At 48.6% G+C, this 20,677-nt stretch overlaps 1 protein-coding gene across 8 annotated transcripts in view; it reads right to left on the minus strand.

Annotated features, from left to right (window-relative positions):
* Positions 1–20,677, minus strand: part of DAPK1 (death associated protein kinase 1) — a 206,029-nt gene that overhangs the window by 17,650 nt on the left and 167,702 nt on the right. For all 8 annotated transcript variants that reach the window (XM_070459526.1, XM_020902140.2, XM_020902143.2 and 5 more), the window contains 2 exons: positions 17,644–17,721; positions 3,122–3,344 (listed from right to left, as the gene is read on the minus strand). In XM_070459526.1, coding sequence (XP_070315627.1) covers positions 3,122–3,344; positions 17,644–17,721 — 301 coding nt within the window. The remainder of the gene's footprint in view (positions 1–3,121; positions 3,345–17,643; positions 17,722–20,677) is intronic.

Here is a 20,677-nt window from a genome sequence, read left to right on the forward strand (position 1 = left end):
CCGGGGGCCTTCTGGCCCGGCACTGGGCAGGGCCGGAGAAGGAGCCTCCTGCAGAAACACAGCCTCCCAGCTCTTATCAGCCTCAGCAGGACTAGAATTAGCTGCGAGTGAATCAGCCTCAGCAGGACTAGAATTAGCTGCGAGTCAATCTTGTCACCTCTAGGAACTGTCCATATAGACACTTCAGCCACCCTCAGAGCAGACCAGCCACCTGGGCACGAAGCCGGGTGAGCCTCTTCCGTCCTTGCCCAGGCCCTCCTGGAGGCTGCCTGGCCTTGGTCAGACAGATTTGGGATAACTAGGAGTGACCTTAGCCCAAGGGTCACACACACCAGTGCACTGCTGAAATGTCATTTCTGTCACAGGGAGAAATTTCAGACACAGATGTGGGGAGTCTACTCCTGAGCTCTCTGTCCCGGGGTTAGGGGGCTGGGTGGGGCAGGGTAAAATGCAGAGCCTGGGCCCCTCGATATGCTGCTACGCCCCTCACCCCAGCCACTAACTGGCTCCAGGTAGAAATGTGAATCCAGCGTGGCCAGAGCTCCCAATTTTATTTTTCACAAGAAACCAAATAAATATCCAACTTTTAAGGTGAGGTGTCTTGATTTGCAAACTCTGGAAGTTAATTCAACTTTTCTCCTTCCCCTTCCTCATACTACACAGAATGCTGCAGCTTACCAGGCTGCTGACCTCTGACCTTACATCCCTGCACCCCGAGTTACTTTTCACAGTCAGGGACACTCTTCTGGTCCAGAGCACCTGTCGTCCTTGAGAGAATCTTGTCACTCAGCCGCATGACTCACGTCTCTCTAAGCCCTGGCTGGAAGATGCAGTGAGATTTGCCGATAATCTAGTCATCCTGAGGGGCCTCCCTGGTGGCTCAGATGGTAAAGAATCTGCCTGCAATGCAGGAGACCTGGTTTGATCCCTGGGTCAGGAAGATCCCCTGGAGAAGGAAATGGCAACCCACTCCAGTATTCTTGCTTGGAGAATCCCATGGGCAGAGGAGCCTGGCAGGCTACAGTCCATGGGTCGCAAAGAGTCAGACATGACTGAGCGACAACTCTTTCTTTACTTTAGCCATCCTGAGCTGTGTTTTATCAAGAATCTACTTCTGGATTCTTCCAGACATGGGAACTGATCAGAGGAAGAAGAATGGAGATCCGACTTCTGAGAAGTGAGGACAGAGCTGTTCTCCCTCCTGGAGAGCCTGTGTGTCACCTGAAGTGTGCCCAAGCGCTCCTGCAGCGTAGGTGAAGTGTGAAAGTCGCTCACTCGTGTCCAACTCTTTTCGACCCCATGAACTGTAAAGTCCATGGAATTCACCAGGCCAGAATACTGGAGCAGGCAGCTGTTCCCCTTTCCAGGAAATCTTTCCAATCTAGGAATTGAACCCAGGTCTCCTTCATTGCAGGTAGATTCTTTACCAGCTGAGCCACAAGGGAAGCCCCCTGCAGCATAAATTCATATCTAATATGGCTAATGGAAATTCCAGATCACGGATCTGTATAGATCTCATCTCTTTGTTTCTCTCTGCCTCCCTCCGGCTGCACTTCCCAGCCTCAAGTCCTTGAGCCTGGGGTGACCTTACCCACAGCAGGTGAGAATTGGCTCCCTCTAGGGGCGACACCAGGAACTGCTGGAGAAGCTCACTTAGAAACAAGCAAAGGTTGGCAGCGTCCACACACACAGGCTGAACTTAATGGTTAAATCCGGAAAGCTACTGGCTTCCGAGAAGGTATAAACCTATCTTACATCCTGAAATTGAGCAAAATTACGGTGGAAGATGGAAAATGTGAGCACAAATATGCCCCAAGTCAGATGGAGTTATAAGCGTCATTAATGAGCCCTGGCTCCGGAGCCAGACACTTCATGAACTGCCGGCTGTGTGACTCTAGGCATGTATCTGACCCCGCAAGGCTTCAGTAAAAGGCTGGCAAAGCTGCCAATAAAGCTGTCACGTGGGTTAAATGAGGTGTCAAACGTACCACATTTTGCCTAGTTCCTGGCACACGGTCAGGGCTCAGTTTGCATTAGCAGTATGTGTTAGCAATATTATAATCATTCTAATTATGTGTCCATGTTGGCTGTACTTCTTACCCTCGTTTCAATCCTATTGCTGTGCTCAGAGGGAAAAAGTTGAAAGGGGCATTAAGATCTCAGTCAATGGTCCCTCACCCTATTAATTCTGCCCAGACCTCCTTCCTTATGGAGAGAGAAATTACACAGAAGCAAAACTTTGAAACACCTGCTTCCATTCTAGGTAACAGATATGACAGCTTTGTATTATGTACAGAAAGCGAATCTGAGGCACAGAGCTTCAAAAGTGACATTGTTTAGAAAGTCTCTGAAGGTCTATATTCCTATCTTTGAAAAACTTAATTCCCTTACTCTAAAAGGGGTGGGGGGAGTCAGGAAAAACAACACTCCAGACTGTTCAGCTTCCTCTTGGTCATCTCAGGTGTTTCTCCCTGGGAGGGACAGGTCGCCCTGCAGTTCTGGGTGTGGACCCACTGATAAATTGTGTCTGTGGGAGGTGGGGATAGATGGCAACATCTGCTTTGCAACCAGGGTCCAGGTGAGCAGATGGACCAATTGAAAAACCATTAAGGAAAATGTCAAAACCACCACCCCACTTCCAGATACACGTGGATGGGCCTCCCCATGCACCCAGATTTGTTGCTCTGTGTTCTCACATTCCTGGATGTGTGCACAGCATTCCAAGGAGAGAGCGTTAGCGGTGAAGACCCATCCTGGGAGCCGGTATCCCATCTGTGCGGCCTTGAATTTGTATCAGCCCCAGTTCTTTGCGTCTTCAAGGGCAGAGTCCCTGAGCAGAATACGATGCGGTTGTGCTATTTTGCGCGTCTGTGACTGTGGACTGTGAGTTCAACGAGGCCCTTCCTTGCTAGCCTGGGGGCAGGGTGTACTTGCCGTCCAAGAGTGAGGTGGACACGGGGCCAAGAGCCAGGGGCCCACACCTTGAAGCCACCAGGACGGCAGGAGTCGGTCAGCCTCTGGCCACGTGCTCAAAACAAAGCCACCCCCCCCCTCCCTCCCCCCGGCTTTGACTTTGGAAGCACCCAGTGGAGAGACAAGGGCTGGTGGGGTGCACACATACCTGCCGGCTTGGAGGCCAGGGGCGAGGGTGGGAACCGGGCAGAGTTGGTGGAGGAGAGCCGAGGCCGGCGTCTTCGGAAGAAACTCCTCAGCAGCCCGCACTTGAGAGATTCCACCAGAGTGGTCTTCCCAGACCCCGAGTGGCCGAACAGCTTCAGCTTGATTCTCGGCTGCAGGTTCTGTGTGGGTCGCAGCTGCTGGATGAAGAGTCCTCGGTGCGTGTCCTGAATAGAGACGAAACGGGGCCCTCAGTCAGGGAGAAGAGCAGGCCCTGAGCAAAACGCACATGCTGATTGCCACGGTTCAAGGGCTGATTGCCCTGCTACTTGGGACTTCCCTGGGGGTGTGGGTCCAGTGGTTAGGACTCCATGCCCAGGTTCGATCCCTGGTCGGAGGACTAAGATCCCGCAAGCTGTGCAGCGAGGGCAGAAGATAAACAAAAACATAAACAGCCCCCAAAACAAACAAAAGACCCCCAATGCATCCTTTTGGTCTGTGAGTTTTCTTTGCCTCTAAAAAAAAAAAAAAAAAATGAAGGTAAAAGTAACTTGTAACATTAGTTTCAAATCAATGTAAATGATTTGATGTTTGTATCTATTGTGAAATGATCATCATGGTAAGTCTAGTTAACATCCATCACTACCCACAGTAAAAATATTTTTTTTCTTGTGATGAGAATATTAAAGATCTATTCTCATCAACTTTCAAATGTGCAGGAGAGTATTATTAACTCTAGTCAAACGGCCGTGCATTACAGCCCCAAGGTTTATTTAACTTCTAACTGGAAGTCTGTACTCTAGGAGGTCTGCCATTTCTACTCATGTGGTAGATACTTCTTATTCTGTCTCCACTGCATTAACATTTTTTTAATGTAAAATAGACATAATATAGGCTCTCCAGGTAGCATTAGTGGTAAAGAACCTGCTGCCAATGCAGGAGACATAAGAGATGCAGGTCTGAACCCTGGGTGGGGAAGATCCCCTGGAGAAGGACATGGCAACCCACTCCAGTATTCTTGCTTGGAGAATCTCAGGGGCAGAGAAGCCTGGTGGGCTACAGTCCATAGGGTCACAAAGAGTCAGACACAACTGAAGCGACTTAGCACACATACAGGCATAACATACAATTCACCATTTTAACCATTTTAAAGCAGACCTTTCAGCGGCTTTTACTACATGTACAACTATCACTGCTATTTGGTCCCAAAGCACTTTCACCTGCCCTACAAGGAACTTCTATACCTACTGGTGGTCACTTTCCAGCCCTCCCTCTGCCCTGCCACTAGCAACCACCGATGTGCTGTGTCTCAGTGGATTTGCCCACTTCTATTGCTCTTCGATACACAATGAACTGGGGAGAACAATTCCTGGGAAGCAGTCTAGACTGGCCTTGTTAGACCGGCCAGGGCACCTGCCCCTTCTGTGTGGAAGAGTCCTGCTCCTCGACGACATCCCGAAGGTACAAGATGAAGGGCGTCACAAGGTACAAAGTTAAATGTTGGGGAAGGGCCTGCAGGACATGATAACATTTCTGCTGTCTTCTTTCTCAGCCCTACAGGGAGAAGCAGAAGTCTCCCCAGCCCTGGATGATGCACAGATTCATCAATAAACATTTGTGGAGGACCTCCTGTGTGCTAGAACAGGAACGTCTACACCAGCCCCAGATCCACAGCTTTGAGGAGAGACAGACACACGAACAATGTGCTATCAAATATAGCACGGGTGCTTTTGAAGGGATGGTGCTGGCGAGGAGCTCTGTGCAGCCGGAGAACCCACCTCAAGGGCTACATGGCGGAACACTGGTCATGCCACCCTCGCTCCATCCTGGCCTCACGCATCCTCTTGGCTCTCAGCTCCCAGCTCTGTAATAACAGCCTCTTCCTTGCAGCCTGAGGACGAGTCCTTCTCCCCTACCCACGATGGCGCCCTAGGCTTTAGCCTGTTAACTCCTTGCATCCTAGGAGACCTGTCTTGCTGTGATCTCTCCCGGAAGTTTCCTCGACGGCAGGCTCCAGCCCACATGTGGTTCTCCATCGTGACCCCACTGGACTGGAGGGTAATCATGTGATACCCTTCCCCTCTAAAACAGAGGCCAGCTTGAGGGCAGGACGGTATCCCCAGCACCTGGCTCATGTAGGACAATAAAGAGGTGCTGCATAAATGAGGTACTCAGCGTGACCCATGCAGGAAAGCCTCAGAGCTCAGGCTCTGCCTTGTCCTTCCAGCGCGATCTCAGGCCTGGCTGGGCCCCTGCTTCCAGACCTAAATCCTAGGAGGTGCTGATTTAGTGCTCATCTCCTCCGCCTGAGCTGTTATTACATTTCCCACCAACAACCAAGGGTGGGAGCCCTAGGGCATGCTCATGCCTTAGTAACAAACTCACAACTCCCCCGCCTTCCCTCCCCCATTTCCTCCTGGTAAACTCCAAGCCATCTTTCTGGACAAGGGGAACACCACCCAGGAGCTGGCATTTTGAAGATGGCTGGTGGCAGTTTGAGTTCTCAGCGCTGGGGGATGCTCGGGGGGGCGGTGGGTAGGGTGGTGCTGGGCTCCTGACATGTACAAATAGTGTTCTGAGTGGGACGAGTTCTCCCGAGTCTGCTTGACTTCTGAGTGTCTGCTGAGCATTTATCTAAGAGAAAGAACTTGTTTGTGATCATCTGAACTTAGGACTTAACTGCATTTTAATATGACCCAGAGGGTTTTGAGAAGGTATGGTTTAATACATACTGACTTTCTCAAGAGTGCAACTATTGTATACGTTGGTGGAATTATACACACATCCTTTTCCGCTTAATCTTTCAGAAGCTCTGATCCCCACTTCTAAAATGTCAGCCTGTTGCTGCTGTTTCGAGTTGCTGTCCCTCCAACATCCACGGCATCTGTAGTGTTACATCCGGTGATTCTGTGGATGGGCCCAAGCGTCTGTCAAGTTAACAACGCCTCCTCATCGCCTGTGCTCTGCACTTATAGACTGAAACACATTCTATGATACCACATGTATATTACTTTGATGTCTTTGTTCTATTACAGTTAGGCCATTCTGTTGATCTTTTAAAATTACCTCAGTAGGTATACTGTTATCTTTGAGTTTTATTTCAGGACAGTAACGGCGGCATCACAATATGTACATTATAAAGCAGGGGTCCCCAACCCCCCGCCAGTCCTTGGTCTGTTAGGACCCAGGAAGCGCAGCAGGAGGTGAGCAGCAAAGCTTCATCCGCCGCTCCCCAGGGTTTGAATTACTGCCCGAACCACTCCCCTATCCAAAAGGTTGGGGACCGCTGTTACAAAGTATTGGTTCTCCTAGGGTTGGAAACCACAGTTTGGACAGTGATCTGTAGAACTTGAGGTTGTCCTTATTGGGTTTCTTCTTTTAACCTCAAATCTCAGCAGGTACTGAGACAAAACTCTGCATTGGGTGGAAAGGGCTGGAGTATCTTGCCAGCCCTTCCCCTGAATTATGACCCAAGTCAGCACAGGAGTTGAAAAGTTCTGAGGCAGTTACTCTTTGGGGTGCTGCTGATCAGGCAAGAAGAAATGGGGCACTGGCTTCTCCCTGATGCCATTTACTGTGGCAGATAAGCCTATGAACCCTGAAGCCAATTTACCACCTTTCATTATAATTTCATCTTCAAACTAGCCCTTCTATCTTCAAGTAGTGTGTGCTGCATGCTAAGTTGCTTCAGTTGTGTCAACTCTTTGCGACCCTATGAACTGTGGCCGCCAGGCTCCTCTGTCCATGGGATTCTCCAGGCAAGAACACTGGAGTGGGTTGCCGTGCCCTCCTCCAGGGGATCTTCCCAACCCAGGATCGAACCCACGTGTCTTATGTCTCCTGCATTGGCAGAGGGGTTCTTTACCACTAGCATCACCCACTGCACAGTGAGTGTCTGAATTGTGAGCAGCTCCCTCCTTTAGGAGTATCTCACAAATAAATAAAGAGGTTCTCCACCTAGTCCATGACACATGGCTAACTAACATGGACAGATTCTTTGTGTGAAGCTAGTATGTGCTTCTCCTGAGATGGGGCAAAGGCAGAGAACCTGCTTCTGGCTTTAGTCCCATTATTGAATCTGGGGGCATTACCCATAGCATTGCTCTATTCTGTTCCGTGTCCCCTGATCCTGACACTGTGAGGCTGGGCCAACACATCTGTCTTGTGTGAAAGAGTGAGGGCACCTCTGTTCCCCCTGCATGAGTCCCGCAGGTCTGAGCCCAAGTCTGAGCAGATTGCGGTAACCGTTGGACACAGGTGTTACCCCGTTGCTTCCAGCAGCTGCTCTGAACCAACGTGGGCTTGTCCCCCACCACTGCGAGAGGGTGTGTCCCGGCCTTGCTCAGTGCTGCCTGGGTTGAGAGCCCTCCTCGCTCCTTCCAGTTCCACTCAGGGCAGTGGTGGGCTAGCAGTGGCTGGTGGTCTGTCTGCCTGCTTCCCAAGTCAGCCCCAGAAATGGAGGAAAGAGGGAAGAGGGACTGGTGACGGTGGGCTGTGTCAGCCTGGTTAGTCGAGGAATTCTCCTACCCTTGATATCTGAGCAAACTCATGATGCCCAACATTGATATCTGAGCACCTGCCCTGCCTTCAGCAAGAATCCTGATGAGTATTATAATCTTTAAAGCTTTCTATGTTTCTGCAGCTTCAATGTCCCCACAAACAAAACATGTGAGCGCCAGCCCAGGTGCACCCGTGTGTAAGTGGGCTCAGCCACAGGTTCCCCTTCCTACCCTCCCACTGTGACCCCAGTGACACGCCCTGCACCTTTCCTGTGTACCCACCCTGACCCCAGGAAAGCACTTGCCCCAGCGGCTCTCTGCTTCCCCCTGCTTAACTGAGTCTGAGCTCCATGACCCAACCCTAATCCCTGTCTCTCTGGGACCAATGATATAAACAACTGCATTTCCCCCAAGCCTCCCTTCCCTCTCCTCTTGTGGCCTCAGCTGGCTGACCATCTCATGAAAGAATCCAAGGCATGGGTCTAGCAAGAAACCCCTTAGCCTTTGGGTTTTGCCTTAGTGATTTTCCATCCATGAACCCCACCCAATTCCTTGGTTGTAAATCCCCGCTTGTCCTTGTTGAAGTTGGGGTTGAGCTGATCTCTTTCCTCTGCTCCACACCCACTGCAATACCCCCAAATAGTCAATCCTACTGTTTTCAACAAGGGTCCTGAAGTATTCTTTCATGAACACGCCTAGGAGTTGTGACAGATGCAGTTCCTGTCTGCAGCAGTAACTTTCAGGTTTGTATCTTTCAGCTTATGCTGGGCTTTTACTCACATTCCTCATTAAACTGCAAAGAAACCTTTGTGATTAATGTGGTCGTTCTACCTTTCAGATGTGGAAACCAAGGCTCAGAGAGGTCAAGGCCCTTTCTTGACCAAGGAGAAGACAGAACTAGGTTTCCTTTCTATCACTGCTGTCCCTGAAAGGGAGGTGATGGGTTTCTAGAAGGGGAGTGGTGAGCAAGGTGGAGTAAACAAGGATTTACAAAGTTGAGAACAGATACTCAAAGCTGGGTTGTGCTTCAGTTATTATGAATATGATATGAATATGAATATGAATATCCAACAAGGACTATGAATAGCCAACAAGGGTCATTTCCAGTTTGTTCCACTAAGAAAACACTTCCCACTTAGTGCAGAGTCCTGATTTAAAGTAAGGCTTATAAGTCATTGCTATGAAAAGGGTCAGTAGGATGAGCGTGCACCCTGCCTCCCCACTCTGGATTTGCACGGACAAAGGGTACACTCGGGCACCTCATTTTTCCTAAGCAAATGAGTTGGACTGCTGGCCTGTGTTAACAGGCTCCATGCCCTTGGGGAGCTCCAGGGGAGCGTCTTTTTTTTTTTTTAATCAGAAATACAGATTGAACCTTTTTCTGCAGGGACTGCGTTCATGTCAGAACCCATCACTAGCTCTCATGCTGTTTCCCAAATATAACAATCCTCAAGAAATCTTGTTTTGTCCAAGAAAATACTGCTTCATGGGACTGACAGCTCAGCTTTTACAGTGTCCTTGATTCTGGGATGATCACACAAACACACACACATTCTCACCTTTCAAGTGGAGATGAATGGCAGGCAGGTGAGAAAAATATTTCGAGGGCCGAAGAAACAGGTCTAGGGGTTGCAAGCCATCCCACATTCCTGCTCTCTGCCAAAGGCCTTCACACATCTCCCTGCCCTCCCTTCCCCTGCAGTCAGGAGCTGCTGGCCTAGACTGGGAGGGACTCTCACCTTTTACTTTGCCCTTTGGGAGATGGCCTGGGAAACTGCTTAAAGTCTAGGACAAGCAGAATATACTAGAGTCTTCAGTCAAAGGAAATCTAACCTCATCCTTGAGGAGGGCCCCTCCCTGCTGGTGCTCACTAAGAACCGCGAAGAATCTGAACACAGAATTTGAGACAGCCTTCTGTGACAGAGGTGTGGTACTGGAGAGGACTCTTAAGAGTCCCTTGGACAGCAAGGAGATCAAACCAGTCAGTCCTAAAGGAAATCAACCCTGAATATTCATTGGAAGGACTGATACTGAAGCTTCAGTAATTTGGCCACCTGATGCGAAGAGCCAACTCATTAGAAAAGACCCTGATATTGGGAAAGATTGAAGGCAGGAGGAGAAGGGGGTGACAGAGGATGAGATGGTTGGATGGCACCATCAACTCAATGGACATGAGTTTGAGGAAACTCCAGGACACAGTGAAGGATAGGGAAGCCTGGTGTGCTGCAGTCCATGGGGTCACAAAGGGTCACAAAGACACTGAGTGACTTAACAACTCTGCAACAAGAAGTTTCTGCCGTCTCTCTCCTGCTGTTGGGTGGTGCACTTCCACTTTTCACCATTAGATGCCGCAGCAGGGACGAGTGGCGTGCTCAGATTAGCATCTGTCCCCAAGAAGGCAGCTTCCAGCAGCCTAAGTGTGTGTGCCCTCCAATGCACACTCTGGTTTTGATGCAGAGAGGGAGCAACAAGAGGTATAGAGTGTGCTCCTGGTTAGCTCGAGAAGGTGGAAGAATGTGGATTTCTTTGGAGGCGGAGTGTGGTCTGTATTTAACAGAAGCTCCAAGATGCCCCAGTGCCCAGTCTGGTCAGGCCCTCACTGGCCGGGCCAGGGTAGCGTGAGCAGGGACGCTGCCCAGAGGAGAGGAGGGTCAGGACTTCTGGGTTCGCTAAGTCTTGACTCACACCTCAAAATATTCTCGTGTGTCCCGGCCCCCTTGACCCCCCAGGCTGGTGGGTGTGGCTGGGACGCAGCAAGGCCTCGCGTGCAGGCTGGGAAGGTGGGAGGGGAAGCAGCGGGGACCCTGAGGAACCAGACCCTGAAACCAGAACTCAGGCTCCCAGGTGCTCACAGAGGGGCATTTGTGAAAGTGGGAGGCCAGAACGTCCCCGTTAGCTTTAACCACATACTTCAAATATTTACACAGGAAAGCGGGCTCTCATTTGTATTCCTGCCCCGAGCTCACAAAGTAACAGCCTGAACAGCACCAGTCCAAGCAGCCGTCCCATCTCGCCTGGCTGCCAAGACCACCTTCTCTCTGGCTTCTGGGTCTGAGCAGTCGGAGGGAAATCCCGAGGCAGGAGGAGAAGGGGCCGACAGAGGACGAGACGGTTGTGTGGCATCACCGACTCGATGGACATGAGTGTGAGCAAACTCTGGGCGCTGGTGAAGGACAGGGAAGCCTGGCGTGCTGCAGTCCACGGGGTCGCAAAGAATAGGACACGACTGAGCGATTGAACAATTTACTTAACACACTTGGGCCAGTACCCGATCATCTTTCCAAGCCAGGCCTGTCTTTCTGCTCACCTCCGGCACCGTCCTCTGCCCCAACAATCACACTCGAACTCTGCTGCTGCCCCAGTCGCTCCCTCCTTTTAGAGCTATTTCTAACTCTTTACTTTTCTCAGACCTGTTTCACTCACTGCTCCCTCCGCCTTCTCCTCTGGCCAGTTCCTGTAAAGAACCTGGGGGTCTCTGTTGTGACTGCCATGTATGCATCTAGAAACCAGCCATAGACAGGAGAAAATAGAGGGGTGTAGCTCTGTTCCAATAAAACTTTATTTACAAAAGCAGGTGAGGGGCCGGTTTTGGCTCTATGGTTATTGTTTGCCACCCCCTGACCTATCTCACATTTTCTTATTTGTTTATTGACTGGTCTTGCCTCTTTCCTTCCCTTGGTCTCTCATAGTTCTTGACCTATGGTAGATACTGTGATTATCTTTTAAAGGAGTATTCTTTGGTAACTGTATTGCCTTTTGAAGCCCTGGTGAACCCTGGTGTGAAATTAAAATATCTCCTGCCATATTAATAAACCAGAAATGTCACAGCCACCAGCGATTTCTGGCCTCCAAATGTGAATGAGAGCTCCCAAAAGTGCAGATGCTGCCACCCCCAAGGGTGATTGCTGAGGAGCTAGGGGAATGCAAGAAGCAAGGTGAACAAGGAAACAGGATTGGCCCTAGAAAGCTCAGCTGCCTTTGAAAGGAATGAATTCAGTGAGCCCAGAAGCTTGCATCTCCCCATACATATGATGCTAAATTCCTTAACTTGATACCCAATGTTAGGTGTTCAAAATGCCTGCTCCCTTTGTTACAAAACTGTATACAGCCTGACTTCCCCTCCTGCCTCTTTGGAGCAGTTTTCTCAGAGCTACTGAGATGCTGTCTCCTTGGCTCAGAGTCCTAAACATTCCCACCAAATAAAATAACTCTACTTTCGCATTCTGACTATATTTTTTAGTCGACACCGGTTCCTAGTTTCCTTTCTTCCAGCACCTTCTACCCCCTGGCAATTCAGCTTTCACTTTCTCATTGGCAAAAGTGACTAAACAGCAGATTGATGGGAGATCGAGAGCCATCTCCTGTCTGGGAAAGATACATAAGAGAATGGAGTGGTGACGTGGCTCTCTGCACGTGGCAGGATGCAATTAGACCCACAGGATGGGAGCAGCAACTCTTAATTATGCAAATGCAGTTTACTTGTGATGAATTCTAAATTTTGGGCAAGCTCCCAACTTTGTCCTATTTTTTCAAACTATTCCTGGGCATCTTTCTTCACCATCTAGTCTCAGACTTAGGAAAAGCAACTATTTTTAATATCAGTTTGCAGAAAAGCTGATTAGAAGGACAATCAAACAAAATAAAAATAAGCTGACTCCTCAAACCCCTTAAAACTAGTGTTTTAAAATCAGGAAAGAATAGACCTTGATATGATAGCAAAAATGGATGCCAGTACAAAACCCGAGTGGAACCCCCCTCCCCGCCTGTTATAACAAGCTCCCCTTTTTCTAGGAGGAGAACTGGTTTGGCTAAGTAACCACAGAGCTCTTGAGCAGGTTTGGAGGGCTGAAGGGGGCTTTGTTTAGCAGTGGGGGTGAACAGAGGACAGTAGAGGGTGCAGCGTCTTATAAGAAAGTGATACCTACCATGCATGGAGGAGCTAAGGGGGCCTCCAGAGACCCCTAAAGCAATGGTGTGCTGGGAGACCAGCTCAGTGCAGGGGATGGCGGGGGGAGTGGGCTGGGGTTTCGGGCAAAAGGTGAAGCCTGACCAGTGTTTGCTGATTCCTGTGGTGTAAATACCACTACCACAGCTGATTTCAGCCCCGAATGTGATGGCACTGAACATGCAGTTGGGGAGAGACGTGTATGGTGGGCTCTCCCAGACATTACCAGGGGCTCCTGCATGCCACCACCCCATCATCTCCTGTTGAACTGGGTCAGAGAGGAAGATGTGCTGTGTTCTTCCTTCCCTCACAAGCCCCAGCTCGGCTCCCATCTCCCCTACCTGCCCGGATGCAGACGCACTGGCCGCAGGTCTCACCTCCCATGGTCAGCCCCCTGCGTTAGGGATGTCATCTCCCCTCACTCTCCTCCAGCCCACCCTCCGCTGCCCCATGCAGCTCAACAAGATGACTTTGGTTCTGTTTTCAGAAGAGCCAGCTCCATGGCTTACCCTTAACAGATGTTTAAGAACACGTTCCTAGGCTTGACAACTGGTGAGAGGTGAAAACACCTCTCTGTAGCATTTCTGTTGCTAATTTGGCCCTGAGAAACCAAATGGCAGAGCAAGGCAACTTACGGCCAACCCCCACTGCTGTCCCAGACACAGACTTCACCCAGTGACTGCGCTTAGGGTGCGTGTGGGGTGGGTGGGCAGAGGGTGGCACCAACCCTGGGGGTGTCAGGAAAGGTACAGAGGCAGTTTTTTGGTTTCCACAATGAATGTGGGAGGGGATGCTTGACATTAGATCCTTGGGGGTCCTTGCATCCTGCAAGGACAGGAAGGTCCACCCACCCCCAAATTCTGACAGCATCCTGGTAAGAAACACTACAACCTGGAACAGAAAATGACACTGAAAGAAATGGTGATAAAATGCCCCTCAGTGTAAATTATCTTCTTTCGTTCCCCTCACCCTCTGTACAGGGTGGTGGGCAGTCTCTTGCTGCAGATGATCCAGGTTACGATTGCAAACAAATCGCCTTTCTTGGCTTTCTCTGCAGGTAGAGCCTGCTCCTTGAGGCAACCGCCCACGAGTCCTCTGTGATGCACTCTCCAGGGACACATTGGGACATCATGATCATTTTCAAGAACCAAGTTCCAGTACTGGGTGTCCCGAAATCCCAAGCAGTTATTTATTTTGGGATTTACTTTTTTTTTTTTAAAGATAGAGGATGGTCAGAAATGTTTGGCAGTCAACTCCTCCCTTTCTGGCTAATGGGAAAGCTGAGGTCTAGAGTCGTTTGAAGGCATGACTAAAGCAAATGATTATATGGATCTTGTCGAACATGAAGCTGGGGAGGCACCGCTGAAGGGCCCAGGGCTCTGCATTACCTCTAGGGAAGTGACCTGTGTCTGCCACCAAGTGGGTGACCCCACTGGAGGGAAGGACCATCTTGGGCTGTTGAAGAATTGACTCTGAAGGAGTCCTGAGCCCCTGATCAAGCCTTGGAAGCAGGCACTTCTGTTTTGGTCTGGGTCTCTGCTCTGTAATTAGCATGTTGCTTAACCTCGTGGAGACCGGGTTTCCTGCAGGAACATCCGCATCTCAGGGATGTAAAATTACAGTGCTGTCACACACACTGAACATCGACGGTGGCTGTTACTAAAAACGACTCTCAAACGTACCCTGCCACGGCTGCCATTGCTGACACCCCAACATCTGCTCCTGGGGGCTGGGTCACAAGAGGGGGCCCCCACGGAAACCTCCATGGTTCCCCTGGACCTGGAGGGTGGTCTGCAGGATGCGAGCTAGGATGCCGACTGTGGCAAACACACGGTGCTCACGGCGTGCAGGCACTGCTCTAAGGACATCATTTACACCACCCGCCTGGCCCTCACCACCATCCCGTGAGTAACACTGTACTCCCCATTTAACAAACAGGGAAACTGAGGCCCAGCCTGATAAGCAGATTGCTAGTTCACCCAGCATGAAGGTGTGGCAGAGCGGGGACTCCTGAGTCTGTGCTCTCAGCCTTTACCCTATATTTTTCCTCTGAAGACAAAGACAAGAGGGGAATCTCCCAGTAGATTCTGGGCTCCAAGAGGGATGATGTACGATGTTTCACAGGCATTGCAATGACTTTCTTTATCTCCTTACAAAAATCATAGGATAATGGTAAAAGACTAAACCCTGTAATATTCCTTCTCCACCCCTCTTGAGAAAATCTAGACATCAAAAAGCAAAAGTACAAATTAATGGAAGGAAAAAAAAAAAAAAGGAAAGCCCCAAACTGTGACCGTATAAGAACCCATGCCACACCGAATTCAAAATTCCAGTCTGGAGACCTCCACCCTTCCCTGAACTGCATGTGGTGTCACTTACTATTTATATTCCTAATGATAAAAGTAGCTGAAGCACAGTAAGAAATACAGGAATCAGATAACGGGAAGAAGTGCTTTGAGCCCCACCCATCCAATCCACCCAACAGTGGCTATCTTGTAGAGTGCTGTCCTTCCTGTCTTTTTTAATGGCATTTGTCTGTGGTTTCTGACCTGCTGTAATGGACATCTGGGCTTGTATCTAGCATAGTAACGTTTTTAAATAAAAGTATCTTCCTAAGGGGTAGATGGGCACTAAAATACAGCACAGTCCAAGGAAGAGCCTTGTCCCTTGGCCAGAAGAGGGTGTTTCCTGGGGTGACCATTAAACCATGGAAGATCATGGCTTGCAGCTGATCTCTGCTTTAAGATGAACAGGCTGCTCCTTTCCCTGGAGAACTGCTATGTAACAGGCGTTTCTGAGATGATGAACCGCACTCCAAGCCAAGAAAGTAAGAGGCAACAGTACTGTCCAGAGTGCTACGCTTGTGAGAGGGGTTGCCCGTGCACCAGCCGAGCCCACAAAATACCCGCAAGGACGACACTGGGCTCAGAGCAGGACGATGGCACCAGGGGAGGCAGGCAGGTCAAAATCCTGCTTTGTGGAATTCGGGGAACCTCAGAATACCTGACTCAGCATGTTTATATACCTGCTAAGGTATTGAGCCTAATAAAGTGTTTCTTCCTCATAGTGGACCATACTAGAGGTATTAACTGTAAAAATGTGTACTCACCCAAACTGTGGAAAGGCCAGATTTGCTTTGGTTTCTTTCCACGATGAATGAATATTATAACGGGGAATCAATTTAAAACTGCCCTTATTATGGGACTTCCCTGGTGGTCCACTGGCTAAGACTCTGTGCTCCCAATGCAGGGGGTCCGGGTTTGATATCTGGTCAGGGAACTGGATCCCACACGCTGCAACTAAAACCCGGTGCAGCCAAATAGATAAATATTAAAAAACAAGCAAAAGATACTGTTTACATTAAAAAAAAAATCCCTTAAAGTGTGATAATCTGTCTATAAACAGAATTCTATACTCAAATGCGGGGGTCCCTAAAATAAAATCCACCAAAAGTCAGAGGTTGCAACTGGTGGCCTCTGAGTCAATCTGGCCAAAAGTTGTGTTTCATTTGGCTGAATATCACTTCAAATAAAGTGAATTTTAAGATTAGGAGATTTTATGCGAAAGTTCATTGTTGATTTGCTGACAGACTCATAGGTTCCTGCAACCCTACGCCCCCCCAACCCCTTGCCTCTTGTTTTGCTTGTAAACAAAGTTTTCCCTTGCTTTTCTAGTTCAAATTCTCCCTCACAGTGAGATAGTCTGTGGTGGTACAGAGTGGGAGAACATGAAGTCCAGAGTTAATTTAAGTTTTTCCTCTAAGAACGTGTGAATAAGGCAGGTCTCTTTCCAGAAATTCTAGATCAAAGGGGAGACTGAATCCCAGCAGTGGCCTGGAGGATCTGTGTTGATCAGCTCACAGACTCCAAAGCACAAAGGTGTGAAAGTCCATTATCTTCCCGGCCAACTCCAAGCACTGAAATCATTGCAACCTCTGCGTGTGTCCCCTTGCCCTTCCCCTGTAATCAGGACCAGGGGACCACTATGACAATTCAAACTTTTAGTAGCTGTGAAAGTTAAGACATTTTTATCCCTCCCCCAGGCACTTTTCAATTTATATGGCAGGATCTTTGTAGGATACCCTGAGCTTATTTTAAATAATAATACTGTTTCATGAACACTTAAATTAACTGAGTAATTTTTAAAATTTCTATAACATTTTTCCTTTTTAAAAAAATTATTACGTGATTATTATAGGAAGTTTGGGAAAAAGTTATGTTTAAAGAAGAGACTGTTAATTAAGAAAGCAAAACCCAAAGACACCACTGTTAACATTTTCTTTCTATGTATTTTAACAAACATAGCTGGAATTATAATGTGCACATAATTCATCTTCTGCTTTGCAGCCTAGGAACATCCTAAACATTAAATTCCTGTTACTAAAACCTCTTCAAGAACATTTTAAAGGCCAAAATCCATTCTATTTTATAGCTGTATGACAGTTTATCAGACATTATTTTTGGTCATCCAACATTTACAATTTTTATTGTCAATTTTTATAAATAATGCTACAATGGACATCTTCGTGCATACAACTTTTTTTTAAATGCCTTTCTTTCATTTCTCTAGGATAGAGTCACAGACAGAGAATCCCTAACTTAAAGGGTGTGACTATTTTGAAGTCTCTCAGTACACACTGTTGTGATGTGGGCTGAAATGGCATACCTGCATTTATTTATTTTTGTCATGTCTTCTTAAACCTTAAGCCATGATGTTGGATAAGCTGGAGCATATGTGATATTTTGGAGCTCGAAACATTAAGAAAGAAAGAAGCAGGGTCGGCTTTTTCATTTCCCTTCTACTTCACAGGGGGCAGGTATTATAGACAGGGTGAGAGGAGGAAAATTGGACACAGACATCACAAAAAGAGGCCAGTGATTTCCAAGTCCTAACACAGAAGAAGAAACCAGAGAGGGAGCTGACACGTTTATGCAAATTGATAAGCAAACCACAGCCCAGGACAGGTGCCTTTCGGTACCACCTGTGTGTCTAACAGAGTGTTCATTTTCAGCGATCATAAGGGACAAGACAGCATTCTTCACATAAAAAGCACAGAGCATTTCAGAGCACAAAATTTCTCACCTTTCGGAGTCTTGTGAGGAGACCAGCTACATGTTCATGCTGTTCCGATTTCGCAAGATCTTCTGCTGTCTTTCCATCCTGTTGGAGATAAATGATTAGTTTTTTCCTTCACTGCAGAGAACTGTGTGTTCCACACACCAACATCACCTTCTGAGACAGAAACAGTGTAACAGGCATCAGAAGCAAATAAGGTGGACAAAAGACCCTGTCCTGAATTATTCCCTTTTCTGTGGAATCCTTATTTCACTGACTGTCCAGACAAGGAAGATGAGAAAAGTAGGAAAAAACATGCATTGGTGCTTGAGGTCCAAAGGCAAGATGTCTCAGGTCCACAGGCTTTAATCAAGCCAGGAACCTCATTAGCAGGCAGATTACTCTGCATCCTGAACCTCCCTCCAATTAGGCCAACGATAAAGACTGTCATTAGCTGCCAAATTCTAGTTAGTGGAAGCTAATGTCTTAGAATCCTTCCAGGGACAAACCTCAGCACTCCTATCAAGCTAGTTACTGGTTAATTACTGTGCATTTCAAAGAAAAAGCTGAGTTTTACAGACAATTTGGATCTGAAGATCTTCAGTGAGACATAAAAGGGGGGAAATAAGGGTCCACAGCAATTCAGCGTTTGCATTTTAATTGGGGAATTTTCACAGGGCTGCAGTTTCATACTGAACAAATTTGTTTCCAGGCTGTGAACATGCACGATGACGGCTAACGTTTTCCGAGCGCCTCCTCATAGTGTCAGAGCGTTGGGCGTAGTAACCTCCGAAGAGCTCCCGGGCGGTGGGAATGCTGGCTGTTCACCCACCACAGAGCAGGGATCGGAGACTGAGGGACTGCTCTACTGCAGCTTAGGAATCATTACAAATTTAAGAGTAGAAAAGGTGAGAAGCAATTTCCAAAGAGATAAAAGCAATATTTCTTAAATGAGAAGACTAAGCAGTCTTTGGCCCATCTGTCAGTGTTTACTAGGGACAGTTCAAGCACCATTCCCGAGGAAGCGGGGGGATGCCCGGATCTGCCTGACGGCACACCTGCCAATCTCGCAGCCCAGGTCACAATCCCAACCAGCACATCATCTCAGCCTTGGCACTGCTGACATTCTGGCCAGGACGATTCCCTGCCGTGGGAGGCTGTCCCGTACACTGTGAGATGTTAAGCAGTACCCTGGCCTCCACCACTAGACACCAGCAGATTTCCCTTGCACCAGCTGTGCCAACCCAGCGTCTCTGTTCTGTGCTTAGTCGCTCAGTCATGTCTGACTCTTTGTGACCCCATGGACTGTAGCCCACTAGGCTCCTCTGTCCATGGGGATTCTCCAGGCAAAAATAATGGAATGGGTTGCCATGCCCTCCTCCAGTGGATCTTCCCAACCCAGGGATCAAACCCAGGTCTCCCACTTTGCAGGTGGATTCTTTACCGTTTGAGTTACAAGGGAAGCCCTTTACCATCTGAGCCACAAGGGAAGTCAGTGTCTCTGGACATTGCCAAATGTTTCCTGAGCAGTGAAACTGCCCAGCTGAGAAGTATGGTCATAGGCTGTGGTCGGAGCTCTGGTGGGTGCTCCCAAGAGGCATGCTCTACACTCCTGTTGCCCACCTCTCTCTGCCCACTCCCCACTGTCAAGTCCTGCAGTGGCCCCCGTGGGCAGATAAAAGCTTCTAGTTTGCTTTGGGGTGAATGAGGTAAGTTTTCAGACACTGCATCCAAACAAGGGGGTCATACCAAACTGTCTAGGTCCATACTGACATGATAAGGACAGGCCTTACTTCTCAAACCTCATGGCACCCTGGAATCACTGGGGTCTTTAAGAACTTCTGCTGCCTGGTTCCTACCCGCATACTCAGCTTCTACCTTTCTGAGGTGTGACCTGGACATCAGGGTTCTAAGCCCTCCCAGGTGATTCTATTGTGCAGCCAGCAGAATGGCTTCTAACTAAGGCAATGGTTCCAATAGGCTTTGGAACCATTGCCTCAGTTGGAAGAAACCTGAGCCCCAACCTAAAATCTTCTGTCTTCTGGTGTGACTGACCATAGATTTCTCTCAAAGGCCTTCGACCTGCATAGCACACAGACACAGGATGTTTGTTCACTGGCAAAGTTACTATCTGCAGTCAAGTCTCTCAAATGACAGGAAAACTCCACCAATACTTCCTTATGTTTGCATGGTACTTTACAGTTTGCAAAAAGTATTGCTCTGAAGGACACTGTTCAGCTTCCAAAAGAACTCTTTGCCAGTGTTTGGAAAGAGGCTGAACTCTAGAGTGAGAAGCACCAGGTTTAATTCAGATTCCGCCCCCCCCAGACTCTGTGGTCAGTCACTTGGCCTCCTAGAGCCTGGGTTTCTTCATCCATGAGATGAGAAATGACACTCTACGGCAATGGTTCTTGAGCAGATTAGAGAAAAACAAATAAATGAAGCACCAAGAGCAGAAAAAGGAAGCGGCAGTCATTAACAAAAAAAGAGCTGAGAGTGTCCCCAGCGTCCCCCTCCCCATCTTTCCGTCCAAGAAGGAAAGGGGTAGGAGCTAGATCTCCTCATCCCAGTCTCATGCTAAGCAAGGTGCCAGCTCTGAAGCTGGCCCACAAGTGAGCCCAGCACTTTCTGCCTTCCTCGTCATGCACAGTGGTCTAGGAGGCTGACATCATTAAGAAGGTGACATTTGAGTCAAAACCTGAAGGAGGTGAGAGAGCAAGCCATTTGGATACCCAAGGAAGTTTTGCAAAAGGAAAACAAAAACAATAACAATAACAACAAAACAGCAAGTGCAAAGGCCCTGAGACAGCAGAAATAGCAAGGCTTGGTCCTAGTGCTCAGGGGTCAAACAGGGCTGGAGATACCGGATGCAGGTCTGAGTTCCCAGGTGCAGCTGCAGCCATGGGACTTCTGAAAGGAGCAGGGGGCAGAGAGTGGGAGGGTAGCTGGCCAGGTTGGGTGGAACAGCAGCAAGAAGACCTAGAGCTGGAGGAGGGCAGCACAGGTGGGAGGGGAAGAAGGGCAAGTAGGATTTTCTCATCCAAGGCAGGGGTGGATGTCA

The sequence above is a fragment of the Odocoileus virginianus genome, chromosome 31 (assembly GCF_023699985.2).
Source record: "Odocoileus virginianus isolate 20LAN1187 ecotype Illinois chromosome 31, Ovbor_1.2, whole genome shotgun sequence".
Taxonomy (NCBI): Eukaryota; Metazoa; Chordata; class Mammalia; order Artiodactyla; family Cervidae; genus Odocoileus; species Odocoileus virginianus.